Source organism: Barbus barbus, assembly GCF_936440315.1.
Source record: "Barbus barbus genome assembly, chromosome: 2".
Lineage (NCBI taxonomy): Eukaryota > Metazoa > Chordata > Actinopteri > Cypriniformes > Cyprinidae > Barbus > Barbus barbus.
This window is the reverse complement of record NC_136730.1, coordinates 31077829-31100362: the sequence shown is the minus strand read 5'-3', so window position 1 is coordinate 31100362 and position 22534 is coordinate 31077829. Positions and strand designations below refer to the sequence as shown.

At 38.2% G+C, this 22534-nt stretch overlaps 2 protein-coding genes across 2 annotated transcripts in view; both read right to left on the bottom strand.

The window, feature by feature from the left end:
* LOC306883474 (NHS-like protein 2) overlaps positions 1 to 14729 on the bottom strand; it is a gene marked incomplete at its 3' end in the record, with an annotated part of 77261 nt that extends 62532 nt beyond the window's left edge. Inside the window, exon 1 of the mRNA XM_079438759.1 lies at positions 14113 to 14729. Within this exon, the coding sequence (XP_079294885.1) occupies positions 14113 to 14377 (265 nt within the window). The 5' untranslated portion in view covers positions 14378 to 14729. The remainder of the gene's footprint in view (positions 1 to 14112) is intronic.
* Positions 14730 to 18640: 3911 nt separating this feature from the next.
* LOC306877586 (small ribosomal subunit protein eS4) lies at positions 18641 to 22321 on the bottom strand. Its single transcript, XM_079429435.1, has 7 exons — positions 22256 to 22321; positions 21716 to 21793; positions 21256 to 21436; positions 19738 to 19835; positions 19480 to 19651; positions 19224 to 19381; positions 18641 to 18798 (listed from the first exon to the last, which is right to left on the bottom strand). The coding sequence occupies exons 1-7, from the start codon at positions 22256 to 22258 to the stop codon at positions 18697 to 18699; spliced, it is 792 nt and encodes a 263-aa protein (XP_079285561.1). The 5' UTR covers positions 22259 to 22321; the 3' UTR covers positions 18641 to 18696.
* Between the last annotated feature and the right edge of the window lie 213 nt (positions 22322 to 22534).

The following is a 22534-nucleotide window of genomic DNA, read 5'->3' as shown; positions in this document are numbered from 1 at the left end:
TAAATACTACCAGAAACATTTAGAGACTGAAAACACTGTTATTCTCTGTAAAACCCTATCAAAGCATTACCACAGATCTGGCCAGACCTCAGTGTTTATAAAGACTTTAACTGAGTAAAGAAATGGTCCCAGACTACATAACCTACTTTCCCTGCAAAACTCAGCGAAGCCAAATTCTGTTTGTTTACTTGAATATAACAGGAATGTATAGCCATTTTTACTTAAATGTTTACTGTACTGACACAGTACTGTTCAGAAGTTTGCTGTCAGTAAAAAAAATGTATGTTTTGAAAGAAGTCTCTTTTACTCACAAAGGCTGAATGAATTTGATACAGTAAAATCAGCAATATTGTAAAATCTGTAACACTTTAGTATAGGGACCAATTCTCATTATTAATTAGTTGCTTATTAGCATGCCTATTAATTACATATTGGCTGTTTATTAGCATATATTCTGCATGACCATATTCTACATCCCTAATCCTTCCCAATACCTAAACTACCTTACAAACTATTAATAAGCAGCAAATAAATTGATTATTAAGGCAAAAGTCATAGATAATGGTTTGTTAATAGTGAGAATTAGACCTTAAAATAAAGTGTGACCATAAAATCTTATTTCAATTTAAAATAACCATTTTCTTCTGTAATATATTTTAAAATCTAATTTATTCCTGTGATGGCAAAGCTGACTTTTCAGCAGTTATTTCACCAGTCTTCAGTGTCACACGATCCTTCAGAAATAATTCTAATGAGCTGATCTGGTGCTCAAGAAATGTTTTATATTATCATCAAAGTGGAAAACATAATATTTTTCTGGAAATCATGATACTTCCATTTAGGATTCTTTGACATTTGAACAGTACATCTGTTTACTCTCTATTGTGGTCCATGGGTAGTCAATTGTGGTTATGTGGTCCAGAATCCAAATGACAGTAGATAAACAGACTCACAAGGTAATAACCTATCAATTCAAATGAAACCTGTCCAATTAATCTTTATTAAAAACATCCAACCAATGTTTAAAAAGGGTCCTTGTAGAAACCACCAATCATGAAACTGTCTGTTCTGAGTTAAAAATAATACAATACAGCACTAACCAGTCGTGAAAGATCTCTTTTAATCTCATCCAGCAACACAAACTGAAAGAATAAAAGAGCATCTCACTCCTCAACATTCTGGACCCGTTGCCTGGACCAGAATCAGAAGACTTTGAGAAACACATTTCATGAAATATGGATTAAATGAAATGCAAGAATCTCACCCAGAATGCCAAAAACGTCTCTTAGTACCTAAAATGAAAACACAAACATCTAAACTGATTAGGTCACATTTCTCAGGCCTCCTATTAAGGCTTAAACCACAGAAATAAACAAATATACTCACTTGTAATTGGATTAAACACACCATAGATGAATGCCAGTATGAATCCTTCAGTCCTTTAATGAGTGCACACAATAAAAACTAAAAATTTGGTTTGCCTGCAATGAGGTAAAAGTTGCTCCCATCTGATAGTGTCATATGATGATTGGAGCTGAAGGTCTCTATGCCCCATGCCCAGAGGGCACAGCTCAATGCTCGGCTTTATTCTGCTGCTTTCTGTCTGTTTTAGCCCACAAAGCAAGTATGAAAAGAATTGCAGATGTTGAGTCAGTGAGCAGAAATCTGAGGCCTGGCTAGTTGATAAACAGTAAACTGATACTGCAGTCATAAGACCAACATATCAGTCCTCATTCACTAGTTAACATGTAAGAGATGGAGAAAAGATGCCAGAAAATCACCACCATTCCACATTTGATAACACATGCAATTAAAAGTGTTAACATTTACTGGCCTTACCATATACTGCATCACTGACTCCTTTTTCAGTATGTGTAAAACTCCCAAGAATTGTGTAAATGGTATAAATTCTTTATTTTTCTTTAATAATAATGTTTTATTTAATAAGAATGTTTTTATTATTATTGTTATTATTATTATTAAATCTAATTAATATATATATTAAGTCATCATACTTTAAATGAAAATATATTATAAAATGTAACATATTTATATGTAAAAAGGTAATTCCTTAGTTTATGTAATTCCTTATGCTTAAACTTTTTGTTTGATCAGTGGGTGTGATGGAATAGAGCGCATGATGAAAGAGCGACCAGTGAATACCTGAGACTGCAGCACATCATATACAGCAGTACTATAAACTACAAGACATACAAACATACTGAAGGTAACAAATCATGCACAGTCTCTACAGAGAGCACACACCTTCACCTAACAGTGTTAAAGAGCAGCGCATAGATGAGCACAGTAAAGCTCCGTTACCTCTGAAGAAGGGCATGGTGAACGCTGCCTCCGATCCCCTCGTTTCCCCCTGCCTGCCCTGTCCCGGAGACCTCCGCCTCCTCCAACGCATCACTGTACAGTCCACTAACCCACACAGCCTGTCTGCCGATCCTCTGTTCCTAAAGTTGTCTGTGCTGAGTAAATGACAATCAGGAATGTGCATTTTCTCTCGTGGACGGCATCATACTCTGAGCACAGACGCACACACACACACCTAACACAGGAGTTCACTGAGAATCAGGACAAGAGGATGCAGCTGCTTTTCCTTTCACACTTTTTCCCTCTCGCTCACTCTCATCAGTTCTGTGTCTTTCCATCCTTACTGCAGCAAATTCTGCAGCGTCAGCCTCAAATCACAGCTTACACACACACACACGCTCACACAAACAAGGCAACACTGTTGAAAATTAGCAACCAGCACATTCACACTGTATCACCACCGGTATGAAACACCTGCTGTTCTCACATTATGTACTGATGGATCTACCGCGTCTATATTAGTGGTTCTCAACTGGTTTTGTTTCAGGGCAGATTTCACTTAGGTGATGCAATACAGTGCCAAAAATTAGGTAGCTTTTTGCTGTTTTTTTCATAGGGGTAGAATATCATGCAATCTGTCCATGCTGGAAATATTTCAGCTACTACCTAATTCGGCTACTTCTACCAAGTGACAGACAAACTAAACTATTAAAATCTCTGGAGTTCAACATTACAGACAGATTTGACATTAACAACAATAAAATATAGGCCTATTATGTACCCAAAATCTATTGATTTGTTATCCTAAGTATTTAGTATGGTAAGCTTTTTATTATTTCCACTTTGCATTGTTTTGCTGCATTGTTTTACTCTATATGACCAGACCTGTGACACATTTTTCACTGTCATCATTTCATTGATCTATATCATCTACTGCACATGAAGAAATATGAATCATTATGTGTGTCCAAAGTCAGACACCTGGAAAAAGTGCAGTTACAACCCACTAATTAAACATCAGCAAACAAAGATCAAAATGTGATGCATTTTTTAAGTTTTTGATTTTTTTTTTTTATGGGTTTTTGTTTAAATGTCTGAGAAAAAAATCTGTGGTCAACACAAGCTCAAGATATTTTCACATTTTATGTTAAAACATAAAATACATCAGTAAAACCCCACTTGTGTTTTTTTAAGCACTGACATGTATGATAGCAAAACTTCAGAGGTTGACATTAAAAGTCATCAGACCAAACAGATACACTCATATACAGGTCCTTTTCAAAAAATTAGCATATTGTGATAAAGTTCATTATTTTCTGTAATGTACTGATAAACATTAGACTTTCATATATTTTAGATTCATTACAACACAACTGAAGTAGTTCAAGCCTTTTATTGTTTTAATATTGATGATTTTGGCATACAGCTCATGAAAAGCTCAAAAAATTAGCATATCATGAAAAGGTTCTCTAAACGAGCTATTAACCTAATCATCTGAATCAACTAATTAACTCTAAACACCTGCAAAAGATTCCTGAGGCTTTTAAAAACTCCCAGCCTGGTTCATTACTCAAAACCGCAATCATGGGTAAGACTGCCGACCTGACTGCTGTCCAGAAGGCCCTCATTGACACCCTCAAGCAAGAGGGTAAGACACAAAGAAATTTCTGAACGAATAGGCTGTTCCCAGAGTGCTGTATCAAGGCACCTCAGTGGGGAGTCTGTGGGAAGGAAAAAGTGTGGCAGAAAACGCAGCACAACGAGAAGAGGTGACCGGACCCTGAGGAAGATTGTGGAGAAGGACCGATTCCAGACCTTGGGGGACCTGCGGAAGCAGTGGACTGAGTCTGGAGTAGAAACATCCAGAGCCACCGTGTACAGGCGTGTGCAGGAAATGGGCTACAGGTGCCGCATTCCCCAGGTCAAGCCACTTTTGAACCAGAAACAGCGGCAGAAGCGCCTGACCTGGGCTACAGAGAAGCAGCACTGGACTGTTGCTCAGTGGTCCAAAGTACCTTTTTCGGATGAAAGCAAATTTTGCATGTCATTCGGAAATCAAGGTGCCAGAGTCTGGAGGAAGACTGGGGAGAGGGAAATGCCAAAATGCCTGAAGTCCAGTGTCAAGTACCCACAGTCAGTGATGCTGGTGTTGGTCCACTGTGTTTTATCAAGGGCAGGGTCAATGCAGCTAGCTATCAGGAGATTTTGGAGCACTTCATGCTTCCATCTGCTGAAAAGCTTTATGGAGATGAAGATTTCATTTTTCAGCACGACCTGGCACCTGCTCACAGTGCCAAAACCACTGGTAAATGGTTTACTGACCATGGTATTACTGTGCTCAATTGGCCTGCCAACTGTCCTGACCTGAACCCCATAGAGAATCTGTGGGATATTGTGAAGAGAAAGTTGAGAGACGCAAGACCCAACACTCTGGATGAGCTTAAGGCCGCTATCGAAGCATCCTGGGCCTCCATAACACCTCAGCAGTGCCACAGGCTGATTGCCTCCATGCCACGCCGCATTGAAGCAGTCATTTCTGCAAAAGGATTCCCGACCAAGTATTGAGTGCATAACTGAACATAATTATTTGAAGGTTGACTTTTTTTGTATTAAAAACACTTTTCTTTTATTGGTCGGATGAAATATGCAAATGTTTTGAGATAGGAATTTTGGGTTTTCATGAGCTGTATGCCAAAATCATCAATATTAAAACAATAAAAGGCTTGAACTACTTCAGTTGTGTTGTAATGAATCTAAAATATATGAAGGTCTAATGTTTATCAGTACATTACAGAAAATAATGAACTTTATCACAATATGCTAATTTTTTTAAAAGGACCTGTACTCACTAGTCTGCTTTTACACACTTGTTACTCCTGCTTTTGCAAACAGTTCTACTCAGACTTAAATAATTTCAATGATCTGTTGAAGGCTTAGTTGCGGTGGCAGTGAAACTGAGTTTGTTTATAGCCTAAGTTTAGATTTTTATTTTTATCTCTTGTATTTATGCTCCATATAAGTTGTGTTCATTTTTGAAGATTATCTTAATGGACAAAACCTGTAAGAATCCATACACTTTTGTTGGACACAGCTTTTTTTCTACAATAATCCAAAAGCCAATGGATATTTAGGGAACCTAACTATAAAAATACGTCATCCTTGTAGTACTCTACTTCTGCACACTATAACAAATCAAAGCTGGTTTACCCCTCTTGACGTTTAGGACAGTAACACAGTAAGAAATATAAAATCATATATTTTATAGTGAGGCACAGTCACTATAACTCACTGCTACACTGGCAGTAAAGTCAAATTTCATACACTTCATGGTGTATGGCTAAAGGAAAGAGCCAGCTACTCTCTTTCACTCTACATCCACAGCAGAATTTGACACCTTGAGTGATGTGATGGCATCCGCCTCTATTGCCCGTGTTTGTGTTATAGTCAGAAGCGCTCCGAAGACTGGAAATTAGTGGCCAGTGGAACCCGTTTACAAGAAACATGCTAGACCCACCAGAGGAATGTGGGTTTGGTGATTTGGCTAGAGATGTGGAATAAAAACCACTAAACGAAATCACTACACTCGCCATGCAGTGCATTTTTGATGCATTTATCAGATGGCTCGGCTACTGTCACGCTGTGATGAGTGTATAATTAAAAGACATATTCCTTGAAATGTTCACACGTATTTGTGTGTATTCACAGTATGAATAGGCAAGTGTATGTGTGTCGACTGGGTGGAGCTCGAGGCCTGTAGCGCTGCACAGCACAGGGGTGCGTTCACACATACGGTCCTCATTATGGCACCAGAATTAAAACTCAGTGTGAGCCTCAGCACTGGTACTGTCTGTTCATATACTGCACTCTAACACCTCTCTCCTCCAGAACAGACTGATCAACCTGCCTGCACAGTGTTAAGATAGGAATAACTCCCAAGAAGACGACACTATGAAGACTAATTTTTGCCCACAATTATGGGCTTTTATGATTTAAATTTTTATGGACCAATTTAATTTTCATTGTACACTTTTGACTTCAAAGTGGTTCTAACACTATTCCAAAAGTTCATGCTCCAGGGTTGAAAGCAAAGCAAATCCACTTTTAAAGGGATAGTTCATCCAAAAAAGAACATTCTGTCATTCATTACTCACCCTCATGTCGTTCCAAACCCTGTAAGACCTTCGTTCATCTCCGGAACACAAATTAGATATTTTTAATGAAATCCGAGAGTACCCGGGGAGCAGTTGGGGGTTCGGTGCCTTGCACAAGGGTCTCACCTCAGGGTGGAGAGAGCGCTGGACATTCACTCCCCCCATCTACAATCCCTGCCAGACCTGAGACTCGAACCCGCAACCTTTTGGTTAAAACTCCGACTCTCTATCCATTAAACGAAATCACTACACTGCCCCATAAGAATCTGTAAAACTATTCAGATGATTGAGGAAGTAGTTAACGGTGTTTACTGGAGATGTGATCTTTATGAACTGATTCAGTCTGATTTCACTGAAAATAACCACTTGAAAAGAAGTAAGAAATTGGATCATCCTTCTAAATCATGTTGTGCATAGTGCATATTGGACAATATAAATAATTTCACTTGATAAACAGTTATCAGGCTAATCATGTATTTGTATGCTACACTAGTACATAAGCTAACTATGTTCATTGTAACATACCTCATATCATAACGTGACTTTGGAGAAATTGTAATCAGGCACTAAAGACGGTATCCATAAAAAGTTCTTTGAATCTATGGGATCGCTTGGAGTTCAAACTGAAAGCCAATTTCGGAGGAGGGCCCAATTTCTTAAGAAACCACACATTACTAGTTTGCTTACTAACTTACATAACAACACCTTTCATCTACTAACAGCCTTGTTTCTGACCTAACCACAGACTCCACTCAATACCACAACGACAAACCCAATTACCACAGTAGGCTACCATCAGACAATGAATGGACTCAAATTCTCTGAGCATTTTATTAAACTTGTTAGGGTTTACAGCAGTGTACTGCACAGCAGTAATCAGTGTAATACAAATCTTGAATAAATACAGATCCTACAACTTTTCTCTTGATTTTGTGCCTTTTCTGCACTTCCTTGTTTCCCTCTGCTATAAGTTACTTCACTTGCTCTCCAACATCTGGAAATCATTTCTCACCTATTACAACACTGCCAGACTCAGGCCATTTGTTAATCTTGACAAGGAGCCATTCTCCAACTAAATATCGATTCTTTTATTGCTAAGTAATTGTGTGCTGATAAAACACTACAGTATCAGGTGTAGATGCAGACAAACTAGAGTTGGTGTGTTAAAAGGCAATGAAACGTTTCGAGTGCTGCTCTGTTTATTCATTCTCATTATCTTATGGTTGTGAGTGGTGGGTCAGCTGAAGTCCCTACAATATAAACAGAGGGATTTTGTTTTCTTTGGCTGCCTGGTGCTCAGACCATGAGCAGAGACTGAGACTTAAAGTGCACAACATGTAAAGCAGCATTCCTTGGAAATATCCTGCCATATTCCTCCAATCAGTTCCCAGTATGAATTCTCTCCGTAGTAATGGCAGCTGCTACATGGATCTATCACAGGTCCCATTACCCAGAATTATTCCCCCTTTGAGGTAACGTGAGGTCACTTCAGTCAAAGCTAATGCTCAGTACTTATATAAGAAGACCTGTTGTCTGGTTGCCATGGTAACAAGCGGATAATAGTTTCAGACTGCTTGTGGATGGTTTTTGAGATGGTATGGATATTTCTGGTGCATCTCCAGCTACCTTCACATAAACAGCTGCTTTTGCACAGCTGTTCACAATAGTTAGGTTTAATCATGCTAAAAGACAACGAGGAAGATGATGAAACATATTACAGTATGATGCAACGGTACACAGCTGCTAAACTTCACACAAACACTTTTCAAAGGTCAGTGGCTGGTCTAAGTCTGTGGGATGTGTTTGTGTGTGTATGTTTGTCAGGGCCCAGAGGAAATGTAGTTCCTCTCTCTCTCTTTCGATAGGAATCTTAAAGGAGAAGACAGAGTAAACACATAACATGATTCATATAGTGTGTGAATGTGCCTGACATTTCCCAACTTCTTCTCAAAACAGATTAATGTCAAGAATGAAAAAAAACGTTTTAAATATGGAGAATTACACTAAAAGCATAGGCTACCTAAAACTTGTAGAAGTAAACTTTAGCATACTTTTAAAAAGAGTACTTATTTGGAAAAAATAGTATTTTAAAGAATAACTGAATGTAATGTTATCAGACACGTGTATGTTATTTACCATAAAATTAAATATATTATAAGTTACATTTATATTATTATATTAAATGCAATTAGTGTGACATAAAATACTTAGGTCTTAAGTACTGTCATGGTTGGTCATGGAGAGCATTTATTAACAAAAAAAAGCATTGGGGTACAAAAATCATCCACATAAAGACAAGATTATATACAGTATACACATATATATATGCACAACACTAAACAAGATGCTAAATAAGACACAGGCTGAATCAAATGAGTAATGGAAATTAATAGGGATATACTTAAGAACTTAGGACACAAAGGGACACATTAACTAAACAGTGATGCCACCGAATGCAATTAACTATAAGTCTCCAAGCAGATGAATAAAAAACTAGATGTAACAATAAGTATATATTTATATGTAATTTCATAATTACTTGGTAAAAGTGTACTGTCAAATGTACTGACAAGCATTTATGGTAAACTAAATTCCAAAGTAGTTTCTATTAAAACTTGTGTCATGTATTTAAAAATATTTGTAATTACACTGTAATTGTGAATGGTGTAATTAAAATGATGAAGTTGCAATTTAGTTCATTTAAAATATATTTACATTAAATGTAATAACGACACACTACAGTTCAAATTAAAAGTGCTTTACATGTGCTTTATTATGTTAGTCAACATATCAAAATGAGTGTACTTTTTAAAGCAAAACAATAGATTATTAACACATAATGATTTAAAATATACTGTAATACTTTGCATTATTTGATATTACAAAATGTGTTAAGTGTGTTAAGACAGCCATGAAAGTGTAAACTCAAGTAGTGTTTTATTTTATTTTAACATTAAATTGTCTGCATTTAAAAAAAAATACTTTTATGCCTATGCATTTTGTAACATATACTAGAACAGTCACATTTAGATTTAGAGAAATTTAGCATTACATCACTTGCTCACCAAATGGATCCTCCGCAGGGAAGGATGCTGTTACTTGTGGATTACTGTGATTTTTATGCTTTTGCTTGAACTCATTAAATCAGTACACTCATTTTGTTGGCACCCATTCACTGGAGAAGAACCAATGGTGAGCAAGTAATGTAAGGGTAAATTAATTTCTCCAAATGTTCAGATGAAGAAACACACTCATCTACACCTTGGATAGCCTTTCCAGCAAATTTTCATTTTGGGGTGAACTATTCCTTTAAGCAAAAGTGTATCTGTTTTTGTAATGTTTCAGTGTGTCTGGGGGCCAAAAGCATGTCGACCTCTGCTACATTACAGCACTATTGGGTCATAGCAAGAGCTGGATGGACTGTAGTGTATTACACACACACACTCGGTCTAGTCTCAGAGCCAAACCCTTTCTTGCCAAGAGTTGCACAACTGCCTAGAGATGGGACGCCAGGACAGGAAAGGCGAGCAGTGACTTACATATGTTCAACATAAAAACATACACAAAATGTCTGCACAGCACAACTCTGACTTGAGAGAGCGTGCTGGAGCTGAGTTTCTCTCCAGATATGTCTGTAGGCATCTGGCAGACAGACGCACAATGTTATAGAATTTATGCGTCAACCCTTCTTAGCCGCAAAAAATAAGCACATTAAAGGAAGAAAGAAATAGAGTTTCTGGAGGTGGAAGCTCTTGGACTTGTTGCACAACTGTTGCATTTAATTTCAGACAAATTCAATATTTTTGTGCTTGGTGTTTTGTCTTTGATAAAAAGGTCAAAGTGAGAAATAATCTAACTTGAGCTGGGAACATGGCATTGTTGTCATACTATAGCGTGATAGGTGACACCTTCTTGTAACTATGGTTGGGTTTATGCAATGAAAAGGTCTGCTTGGGTTTTTTAGTCATTTAAAACAAAATGACCATTACTATGGCAACTCAGGAGCCCAGACCAGAAGAGCTGAAGGAGCAAATGAGGCCAAAAATAAGACAATTTTAAGTTTCTTCTCCATTCAGATGAATACATGTTTGCCACTCTGTCCTTGAACACATTGGCCCACTCACTTTTCTCCTTCCATCCTCCGTTTCTCTGATCTTCTGTCTCACTCATTCCATCTATCCTCTCTTGCTCTCTCTCACACATTCTTATTAAAATTCCAGTTAATCTCGTAGATTTTAAAAGACGCTGAAAAAAGCAATGGCTTCACTCAGTTCTGAGCATTCTTCACACTTTGCCACTAAAAGTCAGGCATATTCTCTCTATATAAATCTTCAAACATTAATATGAAAGTCACTTTAAGATTTACATACATAATCTGCACCAGATTCATGACTCTTTGCACATACCCATTTACAGATATAAGAAACTCTCAGCAAGGGAGACGAACTCAAAAAGATCAGAATATATCAAGTTTATTCATTTAAAAATACATTTCGAGAATTTCCAATTTGCTTATTGGCGGTGCTTGGGAAGAACAGTCTACTAATGGACATTAAACACAATATCATCAACTTACAGAAACTAAACACTTGCCAGCAGGGATACAAAGCAATGCATTTATATAAAATGAATAAATAAATGAAATCATACCAATAAACTGGTGAAATAACAAATGAATAACTAAAATCAATCACTTTAAATGCAATAGGCCTAATTTTTAATGTAAGAGTAGGTGTGGATTCTACCACTTCCAGTTATTTTTGCTGTCTGCTGCTTGATATTGCAAACTGATATTTCTTATCACATTTTAATTTGTTATCGGAAACATAAACACACTAGCTTGGAACACAAATGTTTTGATTGACCAATGAATCATTTACAGAAAATAACTTACTTCTGCACTGCAAAGTAAGATAAAGTACAGTATGAAAACATACATCAGTTATTTCATTTGATTTCCTTTAGACTACATTTGATTGTGTTTTTAAATCATTAGGGTTTTTTTTAGATTTAAGTAAGAGTTAGATGATGGCAAATGTAATCAAAATGTAAAAATAAGGGAAATAGCAATCAGAATCAAATATCCAACATCAGCCAATACTTATAGACTAAAAAATATATATTTTATTGATGGATTCTCGATTTATTATGCATCTCTAATATAAAAATTCAGAGATAAAAAATTTATCTACACCACAGTGTAGGAGAGAAAAGAAAATGTTAAAAAGCTGGAGCCATACCCTCCAGGCAACCCAAGTTTGAGTCCCAGGACTTCCGTCTTTTCCAGATCCCAATCTCTCCTCAACTGTCCTATCAAATTAAGCCCTAAAACTTAACTTAATAACCCACTTCAACCTTCTGTCTTCTGCCTTAACATGCACATACAGTACCTACACTTGGTCTTGTGACTTTCACGTGAATGCCTGAGGAATGAGGCAGTAATCGCTGGAGTTGAATGACATTCAGGAAGAGCTGAATCAACTGTCAGTTTTAATGCAGCTGAAAAACTGTCCCTGGTTCAGTCACTGTAAAAACAAGCCTCCAGTCTGCTCCTTCACCTCCTGTCCCCATCAAACAGTCTCCAGAGGGACCTGACCTCAGTTCCCACACCGCAGTGGGGAAGAGTTCCCAGCCAAAGAATCCGCTGCATACAGAGATTCACGTCATTTATCTTCCACATGTCAAAGCATGGCGGAAGTTCAAGCAGCTAATGCTTCACGATTACCGTATTAAACAAAAACAGTACCAGTGATCTCTTCCTGAACTTAGAGGATAATCTCCATGCTTTGTTTCTACTGTGGTCTGCCACTGTAAAATAATAAGGACAGAGGAAAAGAAGCACTCCAGCACTGCCAAACGTGCCGAGCTCAGGGTTAAGCTAAACAATACAGAGGCTTTCTCTGATAAGACAAAGGAAATGGATGGAAGAAATATTCTGTACATCTTCAGATGGTGAAAGTTGGCAAGGTTTATCTAGTTTCAGTGCACAGAGCAGTGTGGGAGGTGTTAGGGGGAGTAGATGCCAACTGCGTCTCAAATGCAAATGTGAAAGATTTAAAAACAACAGATTATAATGTGAAAGTTAAACACAAAGCCAAATGTGAATGTGTTGTTTATAAACAGTCTTTGTAGAATGGACAATGCATTTGTTTACTGTTCATTAAGAAGTGAAAGTGTCATTACCCTAATACTTGAATAGCTGTCAAATGATTTCTACTGACACGGATTTGTTCTGTTTAAACAAGACCATCTCTTGTTTGTTCACTAGGCCTACACGTTTGTGGCAATAGCAATTTTACGCCATCTTTCTCCCTCGCCAACGCAGCCTAGATTCACTGGCAGTAATAATAGTAAAAACTGACAACACACGTCACAAATGAATCTAAAAAAGATACTACAGCTGATTCTGTTCTCTTACATAAATGCATCATGGTGACCATAGTTTCCCAAACGCCACAGTTACAACAGTTATTGTTAGTACTATAAACCTGGTAACGGTCATAAAATTACATTAAACAAAATGGCAAAAAGACTACAAATGACATCTAAAGACGTCAAATTCATCATGCATTCGAAGAATTAAGTTATGACATTTAATTTTTTGGATAAAAAAATTAATCAAATTTGACAAAAATATTTTCGATTTTATTTAGAAGGTGACACTTTATGACATATTGTTCTTTATGATGGGATACAACGGAGCTGTAGCCTAAATTTCTCCTAAAACACTAAAATGGCAAAAAAAAGAAAAGCAACAGCACTTTCCTAAACACCTGCAGCACTGCAACAAACTGTTTAGCATACGAGGAATGGATTTTTTTGCTATGAGTTCATAAGTAAATGACAGAGTTACACTGGAGGTTAATTCATAAAAACCACATAAAGCTGCAGCTCTGTATACAATGTTTAATAACTAATAGCATAATAATATATAAGTTGACATAAAATATCTGAGCTATTATGAAATACTAAAAGTGATTAACCAGGAAACCTGAGACTTTTTTGAGAAATTGTTCCAAAATTCTTTATCATTTCGGCCTCTTATTTGTCAAATTGTGTTACTGACTGCATCAATATTTCATATTAAAAACATATTTTAATAATATATCGTATCATATTCCTTGGCACCAAATAAAAACACACCTGTTGAATAGTTTTCAATGTGGGTCAAATTTGACCCCTATAGGATCCCTAGAACAAACCTATAGTATGGTAGTATATTTGCAGAAAGCACAATGGTAAAATTCTTGATTGTTATTATTTAGTGACTTTGCACTTCATTTTTTTAGAACTAAAAACTAGGTTCGTGTTTTGAACAAAAAGACATTTGTTGCTTCTTTCCAACAGGACCATCATCCCTCCATCTCTACATATTTACAGCGACAGAAGAAACAGCTACATTTATATCTAAAGAATTAATAAAGACGTTATTGTTCTCAAAATATGCTCCGCAGCCCAAGAATGAAAGTCAAGTGATGTTTTGTTTACATAGTTGCAAAATGCGCGCGCGATGTTTTTCGGTGAACGTAAACACGAGTAAAGAAGACCTTGAACTTGACAATTAGCTAAGTGAGTAAACAAGTCAACCACACACATCTGTAAGTCAGCAAGAGCGTGTAAAGTACTGAAAAGGTCCTACTTTTGACCGGCGGTTTGGTGGCCAGTGCTGCGATGTGCTTCTGCAGGCTGACAAGTTTATTCTCCAGAGCTCCGGAGCGGTAGCAGATGGAGGCGAGCTCTCCCTCCAGCTCCTCCAGGATGCTCACCGACTGACGGGATAAATCCGACAGCTGCCGGAGCACCGCGCACAGAGTCAAGCCGCACACATCCACCAGATCCGTGAACATCGCACCGCGCCTCTTGCACACATCTTTAGGGACTATGGTCCTCTTGCAGAAGGGCATCTTTTCTGCTGTTACGGTAAACTCCCTTTAAAAGTGCGTGTTTCGCCAGCGCTGAAGAGTGTTGGCGGAGACTCTTGCTCGGGATTGCGCGTACAGTGCAGGCATTTTACGCATTGTAATTGACTGTCCACTGTGAGGAGCTCTGCAGCGCTCCAGTTCACACTAGATCACTGCAAATCACAGCTCCAAACTCCCATGAACTGCGCCTGAGACCTCACCCACTCGTGCAACAAGACCCTAGCTGAATCTTTCACGAAAACTCCACTGTGCATTCAGAAAGCAGCCATGCTCTGCGCATGCCTCACACAAATGCGATTTTAAAAGTGACTCCAACAGCACTAAGAACAATGGGAGAGATAAAAACTCTTTCTTGCAGTCTATATTCTAACCTTGCATTTGCCCATCCCTAAATACACATCTGGTCTAGTGTGGGTGGGTGGGTGGGTGTGCACGCTCCCCCACCCTGAACCAGAACTTGGCTCACCTAGATGTTTTGTTCATCCAGTCTTTCCACACTGGACGGCGAGAGAGAGCGTACAGTCACAGTGAAGTCAAAATGATGAGGAGAGGAGGGGAGAGAGAGGCTGAGAGTCCTCCATGTTTTATAATCTTATCAGGCATGTTTCTCCATGGCTTCATATGAAACCTTATCTCATACAGGGAATTGATTGGAAACATCTGGGTCTTGTTTTCCCTCTTGTTATGACTGTCTTCATTGTTCCTGGTTCCCCACCCCACTCCACAAGGCCCAAGTGTATGACAGGAACCACTCCTGGTGAACCTTCTCTTAACGGCAAACCTCCTCCCCCTCATTTCGTTGAAAGGACTATTTTCTACTCTTCTGTTCCTAGTTTCTTTTCATGTCTCCTGCCATAGACTGTTTCTGCCCAGTTTGATATGAGGGAGTGAGGTAGCCTGGCAAGGCTCAGATTTCATTTTCATAATATTATATTTTTGCAGTCAGAACCATGGGATAGCGGTAGCCAGACTCTTATTAACTTACGATAGCAGACCAGATACTGGGTGATAAATGAGGAAATGCTTCAAATCTGACCTAAAGTTTAATGTGATTTAAGTGATTTATTTTCATCATCAAATGTGCGATGACTAACGGAAGCCCAAAAAGTTATGAAATGTCAAAATTATGACATTGTATGTCAATCATTAGATACTAAGTCATAACAAGTTACAAAGTTGAAATTTTGTCATAATTTACTTTTTATCTCATTATTTCAACTCTGTCATAATTTTGACTGTATTCATTTTATTTTGATCTTTCAATGCGGGATGGTGACACAAAGTGAAAAAATCACCCTTTGGTAAATCATAAAAAGTCACAATTATGACATCACCACAATTATGATGGAAAAATATGACATACTATGTCATAATTATGAGACAAAAGGTCAAAATCGTGTGAAACCAATTCAAACAGTCAAACTTTTGTGTGATGATAGACTTCTCATTTTTAATTCACGAGTTGCCCCATCCGGTCCTAATGTTAAACGAATATGACTTCTTGTTCTTAATGAAAGCTCGAACATGGGGCTCGGCTTGAGCAGAGTTCAATGCCCCATTGTGGTACTACCTAAAGGGAGAATAACAGAAATAAGGAGGAGATAGGGAGGTGGAGGGTTTGCCAGAAGAATTGACACTGAGATGGTGCAATGAGAGCTGCTTATATAGGCTCGTAATGATGATTGACAGGACTGAATGTTTAAGCTCCTCCCGAACCTACGTTTGGAACTTAATTTTTTGTCATAATTTTGACTTGTGTCATAAGTGACTTTTTAATCTCATAACATCAACCTTTTATGGCATTATTATGACTTACCAAAGAATTTCTTTTATGTTGCAAAAACAGGCTTCCATAGATAACAGAGATAGAAGTCCATCAGGAGAGGGAGGCGGGTGAGCAGTTTGAGGATGATTATGCTTTCAAATGCAGCAGAATGTTTAAACTCAAGGACACCAGAGCCTGTGTGTTTTTAGTTTGTATTGCGTTCTGGCAGACAGCCCCTGCAATGTGTGTTGAGGTGAGCCGTGCTGTGCTGCTGTGGACCAGCAGGCCAAAGGCTGCAGGAGGAACAGGCTGAAGCTCAGCAGGACCCATATGGCCTTCTGGAGATGAGCCTCAGCTATGTGGCACAAGAGGAAAACATACACACAGGTGTGTTCCAATCTTATCATACCACAGAATCAACTAATCCTAAGGCAGCCTCATATATACAAATATGTTCTGTAGTTTAAAAACACCCACTCATTCAAACACTGCCAAAGCTAAGATATGACTTCAGCTGATGTTTACTGTTGATCTGAAATACGTCCTGCATATTTGATTTAGATAAATCTAATGACCATGTGCAAGCTCACCTTTAATCAAAGATTAAGTTTCTTTCAGTTTTAAAGCAACTTCTCAGATCCAGCTTTTCCTCATCTATGTTTTTACTACATTTTAAACTAAATGTTTGATTACAACAGTGGTACCCAATCCTGTTCCTGGAGATCTATACGCTTGACTAATTGTCTTCTTACTCAACATATTCCCTGTATTTGGCCCAAGAGTTCAATTAGGCATGAAGACAGCAGGTGTGTGTAGAACTTAAAAAATAAGTATATACATAAAATTTAGAGTAAATGACATGTGCATACATTATGTATTTAGAACATAAAAAGGTAGAACGCCAACAGGCCTAGATACACCTGGATTAAAATGTGCATAAAGAAATATTAGGGTGTGTGTGTGTATTTATATACATATATATTCTATTTATATTTCAACGTATATTAAAATAAGAAACCAATATTAGAAATTGAACAATATTAGAAATTGCAATAAGATTTCACAATATTGTTTTTCTGTATTTTTGATCGAATAAATACAGCCTTGAGCAGAAGAGACTCCCTTAAAAAACATTAAAAATCTTACTGATCCCTAATTTTGAGCGGCAGTGTATATATATATATATATTTTCTTTTTTTTTTTTTTTATACAACAGCACCAATAAATGAAGGGCTCACTTTGGAGTGGTACTGCACTCACACCACTAGATGTCAGTACAAGTACAAAAAAGACATCAGTTCAGCCATTCAAACTATTTACAGTACAGCTTACTCTGTGGAATAGATGTATGGTAACCTAGCAGTGCAGTAACAGCCATTAAGATCATAGGCAAACAAACAATTATCTCCAGTCCATGTATAAAAAGTGCTGAGGGAGGCACACGAGATTATACAACAATCTGATCCTAGAATGAGAAATGTTGCCGGTTTAGTAATTCATTCATCTGCAATAAAGATATTAAACAGCATTAACTAAGAGACTTAACTACAACACAAGGGCCCGGTTTCACAAACGAGGCCTAGCTTAAGCCAGGACTAGGCCTTAGTTAAATTATGATAATTAAGCAACTTTTACAAAAATGCCTTAGAAGAAAACATTACAGGTGTGCATCTGGACACAGAACAATGACACTGACATATTTTAAGATATGTCAGAGCAAGATATTTTCAGTTGAGACGGCTCAAACATACATTTTAGTCTGGGACTGGCTTAAAACTGTGTCTGTAAAACCAGGGGATGGTCTTTAAGATTTTTGTGACCATGTTAATTGTGAGTTATGTTATGCATGAACCTCTTCTAAGCCCAAGATAAATTTCTGCCTAGGGTCAATAAAATATACTTTACCTTAAACTATAGGAGCCTATCCCAACACCTACTACATATGTACTAACATGACATGAACACTAGAATTTCAATACTTCTAAATGTCTGTTCAGTAGTCCCTATGTAACAAGATTACACAATTTAGTATTTGTGATGCTTTGAATTAAGTGATAAAAAGCAGTTGTCAAAGTTTCACAAAACCCATCTTTGCACCAATAAAATAAAAAATGCAACACTTCATAATGACAAATTATATAGGATATTTAATTAAATTAACGCAATTCCACAGCACCAGAGTTCCTGAACATGATGAATGATCGGATACACTTGGCCGCAAATAGCGCTATGAAGCAGTATTAGTAATAGCGTGGATTTAGTGTGCTTTTAGCTCTGGCATTTATCAGATCTGGGACAGTCTTGCCCACTTGTCGCATGCACACGCACACACAAGTGGGCAAGACCACAAGTGTGGGTATAGAGACAAGTCCAGTAGATAACTTTTTGAATTTAAAAAATGATCACTAAATATATTTCAGAGTACCTGCAACAGAGTCTCTGAAGTCTTTCCACTTCATACATTTCAACAAAAGACAAGATTTGCTGTAGTTGTAAATAACCTTTTATTTGAAACCAAGGCGTTTCCTAGTCTGATTTAGCTGCTGCTCTGTTTGGCAGCCAGTCTCTTGTCTCTCTCCTCAGCAATGGTTAGGCGGATACCCTTTCCACGAGGCAGGGACACCCATGGCTTGTTGCCCTAATGACAGAGACACAGAATTAGTACTATTAACTTGTAATAAGGTAAAAAGTTGTTCGTCACCAAAAAATAGCACTGAAGAAAGCATGGGCTGAAACATCTGCTCTCTGGTCTGTTTTTAATACACTTGTCACTTTTGCATATGAAAAGTATAATTGGATTTTTGGTAGACCTTTTTTGGTCTGTTTTTTGCAGTGTGCAGACAAATTCAGCTACCTATTGTCACCAAAAAACTAATTTCAATTCTCACTTGACAAACAAAAAAACAAAACAAAAAAAAAGTGAATGTAGAAATGTGTGCAGCTCAATGAGCAGAAAGTTCCCAAATCCTCAAGTCTTAATTTTGAGCACTGTTTGAGCAAATACTGCTTGCTATCAGCCCATATTAAACAACATACAACAAACCGTTTGAATCCTGTACTCACCTTGCCGATGACGAAGATGTTGGACAGCCTGGTGGCAAAGCTGTTGCCAGTGCTGTCTTTAACATGCACCACATCAAAAGAACCAGGATGCTTCTCTCTATTGGTGATCACACCAATACGCCCCAAGTTAGCACCTCCGGTCACCATGCACATGTTGCCTATTTACACAAAGAGAAAAAAAAAAAAAGTCAATTAAGTAATGTGCAACTCAAAACAAAAAAAGTATGACAAAGTTTTAGACAATATGCTCACCAACCTGTCTCAAATTTGATGAAATCTGTGATTTTGCCAGTGTCCAGGTCAATGCGGACAGTGTCGTTGACCTTGATCATAGGATCAGGGTAACGGATGGTGCGGGCGTCATGGGTCACCAGATGTGGGATTCCCTTTGTGCCGATGAGGATTTTCCTCACCTTGCACAATTTGTACTAAAACAGGACAACAGGATTAGCTACAAAAAATCTGTCATAGCATCCATTATTTGTCATGTATTTTACAAGAACATTGAGCTCACCTTGGCCTCCTCGTTCGTGATGCGGTGAACTGTAAAGCGTCCCTTGACGTCATAGATCAGCCTGAAGTTCTCGCTGGTCTTCTCAATGCTAACCACATCTGAAAGAAGGATGGCACAACACATTTCATTAACACGTGACCATCAGATCACCACCTCAGGTATGTTTTATAACATCTTGATAAACAGCCTGCCGCATCACCTGAGGTGGAAAATCAGTCACAGCAGATTAACATCCTGTTGGCACCTACTAGGCAAGTATGGGCGCACAGTGGAAACGCTACGAGAAGGAGAGTGTTATGACAACACTGAGGGATTAGTCACTCAATGTGATGATTGTGGTTCAACCATCTGGTAAGATTCAGCTCGCAGGCTCAATTGTGAACGCCAGTGCAGAGATTTGTAAAGACTAGATCTTATTGTACTGAATGCAATGTACTCGGCAGACAACCATGAGACTGATATTTAAAAGTGTGACTAAATATACCACACATTTCTAATGAATACAATGACATGAGTGATGAAGCAGAAATTTTACATCTCAGATACATTTAATAAAATGGTATTCATAGACTAGAACATATAGGGTTCCACATCCTAAACATTGACTAACGTAAACATCAACCCAATGCCTCAATACTGAGACACTGTTATATGGCAATGGCCTAAACACGTACATGGAAGTGTAGCTGAAATTTTGCAGTTAGCTGAGATTGTTGAAAGTTAAAAAACATGTTGAACGAGCTGAAGAGCAACAAAGTTGTTTGTGAAGCATCTCAGTGTTATGCAGCTGGGGCACTTGGGGATTAGGAATGTTAAAGCACTGAAGGACTTCAGATATCACTGATTAAAGGTTCAGATATACAGTTTCAGAATGCAAAATGCTATTCTTGAATATTTAGGATGCCCACATGCTCCTTATACGGTCATATCTTCCCACCAAGTCTAAACAGTTTCACCACAAAATATCTTTTACAGTTCTCATGTCTTTAACACAGTTTGGAAGCATTGCTGTAGCAAATTATCTAGATTTTGCGCCAAAACTGAAAGCGTGATATGGCTTCGTGCACTTATAAAATCACTAAAGGCTGCAATTTGAAATTTAGTATACTTTGTTGTGCTGCAAGGCACTGCGTTTTTTTATATGCACCCAGCTCATGATGCAACATTCTCAGCATCACAGATCACAGCAAACCATCTCTGCACATGTGGTCAGTTTAACATACATTTAGGAAAGTAATGTGCAGCAGTTACACCATTTGCATAACTTTCAAAATGTTGTGGACACATGACTGCAGCATTTCACTGGATTTGTAATGAGAAACTCAAACTTAAAAGGTCTCCCCGCAGTTTTTCACTTCCAATTGAAGAAAACCGCTCTCATTTTACTATAAAATTAAGAGTTTTATACAGTCTAGCTGCATTACAATGTTAACCTGTAGGTTCGTGGGTGACCGCTAAAATACTAGTCCAGTGAATGTACCCAAACGCATCACTAGAGACGAGCGCAGCAGAACTCACCCATGAAGCCAGTGGGGTAGGTGACATCAGTGCGGACCTTGCCATCGATCTTGATGAACCTCTGCATGCAGATCTTCTTGACCTCATCTCCAGTCAGGGCGTACTTGAGACGGTTCCTCAGGAAGATGATGAGGGGCAGGCACTCCCTCAGTTTGTGGGGACCGGTGGAGGGACGAGGAGCCTATAGAAACCAAACATAAATCAATTCACTTCCATACAGCCTCACGTAACTTAAGTTTAGTGTATTGTCTTAAACATTATTGTTGTTGACTCAGTTAAAGCACATGACACTTTGCATTAAACAGGTCAACATGGTTTCTTACAAACCCTTGACAAGTGTATAAGTGTACATAATCCTACAGATTTATCTCAAAAGCGCGGTTCATTTCTTCAAATCTAAAACTCTTAACAAATACAAAGTAACTGAGGGTTATCTTTAAGAAAGAAGAGCTCCACTTACAAACACTCCCGTGAGTTTGTCCAGCATCCAGTGTTTAGGAGCTGCGACACGCTTCAGGTGCTTCTTCGGTCCTCGGGCCTGAGTAAGAATAGAAACAACTCAATTCAATAACAGAAAATCATTGTGTGCAGCCAAAGCGTGTATAAATGCACCTTATAAAGCTCTGCACCAACAACACAAGCTCGGCCAGGCGCGGCCTTCAGATCAAGTCTTGATATTCAAATACATAGACCACGAAACGCGCTATTTAAACAACGTAAGCTTAATATAAATTCAATTTCATATTTATTAAAACCACAGAACTAGTTTAAAGACTTGCATTACACCATCATGAAACAGCGAGCCGCCTTTACCGCTAAGCGGTGGAGCTAAGCAACATTTTAAACATTACATCTGCGCTTTAACGTGACAATTTGTGTGTGGTTCATCTTTAATGGGGTAAAAGAGCATTATTTGGAACACTAACGGAAGACTGCGCTCTTTAAAACGTTGATGTTTGTGGATTATTTTGGGAGGCTATCACGAATGAATTGCACTCACCATGTTGGAGTCTGCGGAAAAGGACCAGCCACTTCCTGTCAGCGGAAGATAAGCTCAACTACCGGCGCCGACGAGGGACATCGCCGCTACTGCTGGCAGCCGCTGCGAGCGTGTGCCATCCAGTGGGGAGGTCTATAATCACACTTCAAAACAACGTTTAAGATGATTTTGTGCTCTTTTACTGGATGTCTTGAGCCTTCTTCGATTACTTTTAATGTATAATTGTATGTTTCTTCATATACGGGACCTTTTGGGTCATTCCTGGTGCACACATTGTCA

Coding starts and splice junctions, on each gene's coding strand:
- LOC306877586 (XM_079429435.1), bottom strand. Junction 19,652..19,737: donor TCACGAACGAGGAGGCCAAG/GTGAGCTCAATG, acceptor GTCCTGTTTTAG/TACAAATTGTGCAAGGTGAG. Junction 19,382..19,479: donor TTTCATCAAATTTGAGACAG/GTTGGTGAGCAT, acceptor TTGTGTAAATAG/GCAACATGTGCATGGTGACC.